Here is an 8,871-nt window from a genome sequence, read left to right on the forward strand (position 1 = left end):
AGGCAAATAAAGGTGCAGCTGTAAAACCAGTTGGTATTTGGGCATCATTTACTGGTGGAGAAACATATGCTGGCACTTCTGCCCTGGAGGAGAAGTGCTCTTGCTGTGATGCAGCAGGAGGAAAAGCTGTGAATTTTGGGAAGCATTGAGCATCTCAAAAGTTGCTATCCCCCAAAACAGAGCAGCCTAAAACCCACCTGCCTCCTTGAGGGCTTACTTATCTCTCCAAATGTGCCTCTGCTGGTACTTTTTGCTCTCCCATAGGGCATCCCTGCAGACAGCTATGGCTCCCGAAGCCACTTGGCCTGACGCAGCTTTTTGTAACAGGGAAGCAAATTCCACGCCTGTTGCTGGTGGTGGCACCAGCAGAGGATGCAGTGGGAGCTGGAATGAAACTCAGCATGGCCAGGACATCACCCTGCCAGGACAGGCTGTGTGATGTGTTAAATCATGTGTTAAAGCACTTGATTTAACTAGACAAAATAAAAGATGACCCCAACGCTGTCTGGTTTTGCCCTCTCCCATGGTGGCCATCTCCAAAGCAGCCCCTTCTCCCCACAGTCCCTTGTCCTGGCTGGCAGGAGAAACGAACAGAGAGGGATGATTTAGGGTGTGAAAACAAAGCTTCATCTTCAGGTCATAAGTAGGGGAGATGTGGCTGGGCAGGTTGGAGATGCCAATGTCCAGCATCCTCCAGCAGCTCAAGGAGGGATGGGTGGGATGTCCCAGGCCCTGCCATCACCACTCCAGCACCTCTGCCACCCGCTTGTGGCTCCCTTGCACGTTCCAATGCTGCCATCTGTAGCACAGAGCTCCACTCCGGTGCACCCAAGCACAGCACCTGGAGGGCTGGGAGCTGAGCAAGGAGACTGCAGCAGGGCTCAGCTTTACACAGTTCAGTTTTGTACAAGTCCAAATGGGTAAATCCCAGCCTGGGACTTGGCTTTTTCAGCCCTAAGAGAGGCTGTTGGCTTCTATGTCTGCTGGATTGCATTTTTAATCATCTGCCAAGGGCACCAGAGCCTGGGATAACAGCTCTAACTCTGCTTATCTACTGGAAATAACATAAACACATTAAATAACACCAGCACTGTGGCTCATAGAGTGAGGCTTCAACCACGAAAGCCATGGATTCCTGTAGGACCAGTCAGGGAGCATCATAGCCCCCCTTATGTGCAGGGATGGGGCCAGCATCTGTTTTTCATGCATTTACTCTGTGAAGAAGGCAGGATGTGCAGCCATACCTTCTTTCCCTGGCTCAGCGTCACACAGCTGTACGTTAGCACACGCTGACTGTCTGCATGAAAATCCCCATCACTGAAATTCATTTCATTGCTACCCATTTCTCCGTGCCTTTCCATGACAGGAAACACTGGACAAAGAGTCCCTCACCCTGCTCCCAAATCTCTGTATTGTCCCCGGCAGGGAAGGGAAACGCAGGGCTGGGACATGCTGAGCTCGGCACAGCAGCATCCTGAGCCTCATTGGCCCCGAGGTGCCATGAGCTGGAAAAAGCGGCTGTGACAGAGCTGGTATCAGCTGATTTGAGGCCAGGCTCTGACCCACAAAGAGTGAACAAAAAAGAAAACAGAGAGACAAAGAAATCTCTCATGGTCAGGATGAAGCTGAGCCCCTGTAGGAGCCATCATTTCTCCTCCGCCACCTCCCTTCTCTCTGGATCTTGTAGTAGGTGGAACTCCTGGTATCTCCCCCAGCTGTGGGAGTCTCCATCCTTCCTTCACTCATTAAGCTCGTTTACCCCCTCGGAGCACAATCTGAATGCCCATCCGTCCCAGCTCCATCACGTCACAGCTCAGGAGCGCCTGACCACCGCTGCCTTTGTGTGGGCAGCAGCAGGGCTGGATTAGCTCCGCACGCATGAGTGGGCTGACCTCGCCGTCTGGGCAGCAGGATTTGCTGCTCCCCTTCTCCCAGCTGCATCCAAGAGCTGACTCTGAAAGGGAGACCTCAGTCCTCTGTCGCTGCTAATCCCCACACACGTGGGCTCCAGGCCGACAGCCTCTATATAGACCTCTCTGACCCTGCGCGCAGCCGAGTCTGCGGCGCAAAGGCAGGAGAGCGGGATGTCATTGCGGGTAAGTACTGGAGACAGGAGCTGGCACAGCCTGGTCCATCTGACGGGTGATGGGTCAGTGCAGGGTCAGGCGGTGGATAAAGGAAAGAGGCATAGATGAGGGCGAGAAAGGCAGAAATCCAGAAAGATTTTGGGATGCCACTTATGGTGCTGCCTCTCTACTTCAGTCCCACCCAGGCTATTGCAAAGCTGAGAGCTTTGTGGCTTTTGAGAAAAGATGATAGGACAGAATTCTTGTCTCAGTTGCACAAGGGCTGATCTAGGGTAACTCTGTTCTGATGGCAGCACTTCTAGCTTGGAGGGTTTAAGCCGAGACCAAAATACAACAGATACTTCAGCAGGAGAAATCTGTGCTTTGCTACCTATCTCCACTGGGACAGCTGGCAGCAGAAAGGGAAGCTCTGTTTCCTGTGTACATGTTGCTGGATCAGGTTGCCCAGGGAAGCTGTGGCTGCCCCATCCCTGGAGGTGTTCAAGGCCAGGTTGGATGGGGCCTTGGACAGCCTGATCCAGTGGGAGGTGTCCCTGCCCATGGCAGGGGGATCAGAACTGGATGATCTTTAAGGTCCCTTCCAACGCAAACCATTCTATAATTCTATGTTGTGTGTTTTCCTGGGAGTCTTTGTAATGACAACAAGCTAAGGGTCAAAGCAAGACTAACCTGGGTGCTACCATCACCACTCGCTGTTTGAAACCATATCATCAGCTCCATCAGGCCTCCACGCTTCACAGCGGGGAACACCAGTGTGGTCAGAACACTTGAATGACCACGGACTGTTTCCCGGAGCTGCTCGCCAAAAGTAGCTGGGCATGGTGGCATGAGCCTGGTCATCGTCTCAGGTCCTGCCCAAAACCATGCATATCCCAAAAATGCATTGGAAATGGGAAACCTCGGCAGAGGAAGAAACAAGGGAGCGAAAGTGCTGAGCTATGTGAGGCAAAACCAAGGCATGGATCTGACAATGGAGAAGCTGAGGCTGGAGAGACTTTCCCAGTGTGAGTAATAAGCTTGAGAGAGGGGGAATCTCAGAAGTGCAAGATCATTAGAGTGCTAAAAAAAAGAAGCGAGGTGAAATGGCAAGCAGTTCTTATTAATATGAGTAATTTAATAAAACTATGAATTATTCAAAAAGGAATATTTTCCAGCTCATTTCATGCAAGTTTAACCTTGGAGATGGGGGCGATGGGTGGAACGGGGGATCAGACAGGAGCTCATGGCAAGAGCCACCCATGTGATGCTGAATGAGGATGGGTGGATGCCACCTTACACCCGTTCCTAGATCAGCCCTTGTCTTCCACATCTTGCTTCAAAACATCACAAAATTTTCTGCTTTGGATTTTGCACTGCCCAGGCAAGGACACAGAGCATCTTTGTGTCCTGTCGGCAATGAAGGCACTCATGTTTTTTAATAAGAACACTGATGCTGTTCTCTAAATTGATACAAAATGAATTTCCTCCAACATTCAGTGGATGAGGTGGGTTTTGCTGCCCCTGAGGGCTTCTGTAAAGAGCTGGATGGGACCAGGGAGCGAAAAGAAACTAAAAAAAACAACCAGAGGAAGATAAAATAATCAAAGGCTTTGAGTTTATTTAGGAGTGAGAAAAAGGCAGCAGCAGAGAGTGTGCCCGCATCGGAGCGGGGAGCAAGGAGAAGACAATGAGAGAGTTAAAAGGATGGAGATGCATAAGGGGTGAGTGGGGCCATGCAGCTCCCCCATCTTGCCGTGTTTCACCATTGCCTCCTCACCGGCAGTTCGAGGCCCTGTACCCAGAGGGGATGTGTCCTGGCTGGAGCGTCGTGGTCAAGGGTGAGACCAGTTCCAGTACAAGCATGTAAGGACACACTCCACTCGCAGCTCTCCTGGCTCGTGACAGCCAGCAGCATTGCTCCACTGCTCTCCATCACTTCTTTCTCTCGCTGTCTTAGGTTTGAAATTAATTTGCTTTGTGATCCTGGAGACCAAATCGCTCTCCATTTTAACCCTCGCTTCTCCAGCTCCAGAATCGTCTGCAACTCCTTCCTTGCCAACCACTGGGGGAAGGAAGAGGTTAATAGCATCTTCCCCTTCGAAGCAAAGGAGCCATTCCAGGTAACCCTGTGTCACCCCACAGACCTCCCTGTGTGGACAGGAGTGACCCAGCCAGTACTGGGGTCCTCATGGATCTAGCCCTGCCTTCCCTGCTAGCACCATACACAAAAACATCCCCTCTCTGGCTCTATCTCCTCTTAGTGTTTCTGTTGAACCCTCTTTTGCTGCTGACTTACCCCCAACTCCACACAGACCCGCAGAGCTCCAGCAATAATCCCTGGATGCTCCATTTGTTTTCAATTTAGGCTTTGTGTTATGGCCAGTTTTATGCTACCATGAACTCAAGAAGTTGGTTATTCCCATCTTTTGCCCAAAATGGGGGTGAGCAGTGCGTGTGCCGCTCTAGCGGGATTTGAAATGAGTTCTAAGTACATGTGCCCAGATCTGGGCAGTCACTGACACAACGGCAGCAAGGTCCAGTAAAGACACGTGGCCACATGGTGAACCTAACACAGTCTCTCTTTCAGGTTGAAATCTACTCTGACCAGGATTATTTCCACATTTTCATTGATGAAAACAAAATCTTGCAGTACAAGCATCGGCAGAAGCAGCTTTCATCCATCACCAAGCTGCAGATTCTCAATGATATTACCATTTCTTCAGTGGAAATCACTAAACGAGGTCTTTACTAGAGACCAGAGGTGGGACAGTTCACAGACCATTGCCTCTTAAGCTCCTGATCCAGCCATGTTTGCTCACCCTGAGTCCTGCCAACTCCAGACTCCCTAGACAGAGCCTAAGAGTGATTCATTGGGTTATGAAAGGGTAAAAGCTTAAAGAGACACATAAAAGCACATGGTCCCTTCATCATGCACTAGAAATGCAGTTGGACTCTAAACAAGACGATCTGAATAAATCAGGGTCTAGATGATAAGTTCGGAATGAACAAAGTGCCATTATTCCTGTGGATACCCTCTGGTTTCTCTCTTTGCTCTGCTTTCTTGTTTTCTTTACTCCCCCTATTTAGTTGTCTTTCAAAACAGTTCACTTGGCCCTTCCACCCTCTTCTCTTCCACCCTCTTCCCTGGAGCGCAACATATCTCCAATTCTTTGACCAGGCCACTGTAGGCTAAGCAATGTTATTTTTACTTTGTTTTAATTACACGCATCATAAGAAGCATAATGTCACAGTGTTAAATCTGAACAGGAACTCACTCCAAAAATGCAATTACAGCTGCCCCCAAATCACTCCTTTGTTCCTCAGACATAAGACAGACCACATTCCTGACGCAAAAGGCAAAGACAATCCCGCCTAGCCAGTTGTTTCCATCAAGGAGAAAACACCGGGAAGAAGTCAGCCCTGATTCATCCTTGCCTTTGGGTGAGATCTCTGAAGGTCACAACATTGTTCCAACCTTTTCTCAATGCTCAAATTGTCCATCCCCAACTCCGCACTCCGTTTATAGTTTCAAGGACTTATGAGAAAGAGGTGACTGTGTAGCCAACCACAACATATGATGCCACAAAACTGACATTTATGAGTCTGCTAAAAAGTTTATCATGCTTTTCCAGACCATAAATAACATTAACTGGAAACCGTCCTATTCTTGTGGCAAAGAGCACAATGGGAACACAAAACGGTCCCAAGCAGTACCTCTTGCCCCCCCAGAAAGAACACAAATTACATTTTGGAAATGGCCAATGTCTTGGTTGCAAGTCAGAAAGCCTGGAGAAAGTGACAATTCCTCTGGCCTGGAATAAATCCGTCACCACTGAGGCAGGAAGGTCAGCTCAAATTCTGGTTGTCGTGTTGGAACTCAGGAGTTCAACAAGCTTTAGTCTTATGGCCATCCCTTCAGTAAAACAGGCACAAACACAGGCAAAATCATGCCCACCGGGATCTCCATGTCATGCATCTGATAACGCTGAACTGCGTTTGAAAGAAATTACTCTTTTTACTCTTTTTTTTTTATCTCTATCAGCCCTCTTTGAGGGTTGGTAGAAGACATAATTTTTCAAGGAGGAAAAGTGATTAAATTATTTACTAGGTAATACTTTTTACTTATATGGCCACAAATTCCAACCACTGCTGCAGAAACACGTCACAATTTCATTGTTTTCCAGAAGCGAGCACAAAAGGACCAGAGAAGCAGGGCAAAACCCATTTCAAGTACAAATAAATAAAGAGATGCCACAAAAAATCAGGCAGAGGCAGAGATTATGCCCTGACTCCTGAGCACGTTCTCCTCAGCTTCTGCCAGCGGCTGATCTCACTCCATTACCATCTGCATGGTGAGAGCCCAATCTCTCCTGACACATCCACAGCATTGCTGCTGGCACCAGGATTTTATGTCCTGCCTCCTCCAGCCAAAACATTCCCAAGGGTAAAAGGGTCTTCAGAGCAAGAGAGGTCTGGGGAGCCACAAGCATCTCTGGGAGAAAAACTCCAGGGCTGGCTCTTCGTAGCTGTTTTGCACAGTTTTATGGGAAATGAGAAATGCCCTCCAAATCTGTGACCCTCTTCTGTCCCTTGAGGAGATACTCTGGAGGAAAATGAAGCCCCACAATTATGATGGTCAGTTAAACTCTCAGGAGGGGGGTTGGTGCATCAAACTCGCACGGAGGCATTGCGTGATTGTATTGAGGTGACAGAAGGGAACAAACCAATCTTTCTTCCAAATTTTAACAGCTTTTCTACTCCTGACCTAGAGTTTGAAACCAGGGAGGGAACTGGTGGAGACAAGCTCCCACCCAAGGGTATTTTTTGGAAAGCTGGAGGCCTTTTGGAGGGGAAGGAGCAGAAGCAGATAGGGGTACAGCTCTGGGACAGACCAGTGTTTCACTGCTCAACCTAAGGGCCAAGAACAATATTTCTGCTGCAACCAAGTGCAGCACAGGAGACTGACTGAAAGGCTTTCGGAGAAAGCAATTACTGTGGGATGGCATCAGGACTATCCTAGGCAGGATCTGCTCATAAAGCAGCAACTTCTGCCCTTAAATCTTAAAGGAACTGCTGAGGGACACCTTAGGCACAGATGTCCCTCAGGAGGCAAAGCCAGCAGAGGCGGTGACCTCCCACACAGACTCTCCCTTTCCCACAGATTCTCTTCATTTGGGTTGGGTCTGCCATGCTCAGTGAATTGCCCTGGCATGTCCTCAAATCCACAAGAGGAAAATCAGGCTCATAATCCTTCAAGCTTGGTCTGTTCCAGGACTCCTAGTGCCAAGGTTCCCTCTGGCACTGTCTGCTCCTCTCCTGCTGAGCACCTGCTGGTGCGTGACCATAAAGCCCTCCTTGGTGCTGCTGACACTGCTGGCAATCATCACATACCCCAGCAGCAAGCATCGGTAATTTCCTCACAGGCTGGTGAGCAAACCGCTCTCACGTCAACAACACTCACCTTCCACCAGCAGAGCAGCAGCCGAGAGGCATCCGACTGAGTGACACTGTCTCTGTCAGCCATAGCAAGGAAAACTTTAATATCTGACCCCGGGTCCCGCCTTCAGATATATAAAGCAGTGTGATAAAGGACAAAGACTTGTTGCTGGTGCACTGGGAAAGAACTCTAGGAAAACACACACACATAAGGAGAAATTCAGGCAGGTTGCATCTGTCTCACACTTCCGGACATGATGCCTATGTGCTTATTAGACCATGACTCTAAAAAACCCAACAAATCAACAACAACAATAAGCCCCCAAAAAAACCCAAGCAAGCTTTGATACTAGAATTTTAGCTATGTACTCACGGCTAGAGGGCAGTTCTGGTGAAGGTGGCGCTTGTTAACTGTTTAACCAACAATTCTCTTTCTCCTCCCACCTCAATGCCCCCATGAGCATCTCCTGATGGGCAGCAGCTGCGATGCTGCAGAGCTCATCACCTCTCCACTGACCCCGACCGAATGTGTTGTGGTGCAGTTCAGTGATCCTGGACTCGTGTCTACGCCACCTCTAATTTCTCACATCCTCTGAGCTTTCTGTGTTCCCAACACATTGCCACAGAAATAGCTGCTAGGAAGTGCAGGACTTATCAGCAGTGGCTTTCTTACATCTCTGAACCCTTGTCTAAAAGGCTGCTTGTTCAACAACGGGGGCTGTCAGACTCTGAATGCTCACAAGTTGCAGGTGTTTGCTGGCAGGACTGGGGGCAAATATTCAGCCTTTTTTTACTGAAGAGCATGAGAAAGAAAACAAGAAGAAAGGAGGAGTAACTCTCAGTTCTGACTGGGAAGAGACAGTTCTGGCAGCCCCAGATTGCAGCTGAAAAGGAGTCTCTGCTGGAAAGCAGAGAAACGCTTCTTTCATTGCGTTTGAAGAGGGGTTTATAAAGCCACTTTAACTCACAGCACCTCCATCCAGAGCCAGCTCAGGCAGGACAGCACACCTCTCTGCCCTGATCTTGCATGCCTGGTGGCAGGGACCAGCTGCAGACATTAAATGCATGCTGGAGAGGGATTCTTTCCTGAAAGAAAGGATCTGCTCTAGAGGCTGAAGGTTTTAAACTTATGGTATCACTTTATTTGACAGTTGTGTTATTATATATCACTGCTGTCTGAGGAAAGGGTGGCAGAAATTAACCTGATGCCCAAATTTACTGGCTCTCTGATTGCAGTCTGCTCAAGACCCTCTTGCCAAGGCTAGATGCAATTTATCACGTTAATCCTTTAAGCTATATGAACATAGCTCGCCAAATTTCTGACTTGACCATAGCACAAGGAAAGAGTCTGCAAAGATCAGGATGCTTT

At 48.8% G+C, this 8,871-nt stretch overlaps 1 protein-coding gene across 1 annotated transcript; it reads left to right on the plus strand.

Moving 5' to 3' along the window:
• The first annotated feature begins 2,057 nt into the window (after positions 1 to 2,057).
• On the plus strand, positions 2,058 to 4,818 carry GRIFIN (galectin-related inter-fiber protein). Its single transcript, XM_009560854.2, has 4 exons — positions 2,058 to 2,096; positions 3,850 to 3,929; positions 4,024 to 4,186; positions 4,654 to 4,818. The coding sequence occupies exons 1-4, from the start codon at positions 2,085 to 2,087 to the stop codon at positions 4,816 to 4,818; spliced, it is 420 nt and encodes a 139-aa protein (XP_009559149.2). The 5' UTR covers positions 2,058 to 2,084.
• Positions 4,819 to 8,871: the final 4,053 nt, after the last annotated feature.

The sequence above is a fragment of the Cuculus canorus genome, chromosome 15 (assembly GCF_017976375.1).
Source record: "Cuculus canorus isolate bCucCan1 chromosome 15, bCucCan1.pri, whole genome shotgun sequence".
In the NCBI taxonomy this organism is placed as follows: domain Eukaryota; kingdom Metazoa; phylum Chordata; class Aves; order Cuculiformes; family Cuculidae; genus Cuculus; species Cuculus canorus.

Coding starts and splice junctions, on each gene's coding strand:
- GRIFIN (XM_009560854.2), top strand. Junction 3,930..4,023: donor ACCAGTTCCAGTACAAGCAT/GTAAGGACACAC, acceptor TCGCTGTCTTAG/GTTTGAAATTAATTTGCTTT. Junction 4,187..4,653: donor AAGCAAAGGAGCCATTCCAG/GTAACCCTGTGT, acceptor TCTCTCTTTCAG/GTTGAAATCTACTCTGACCA.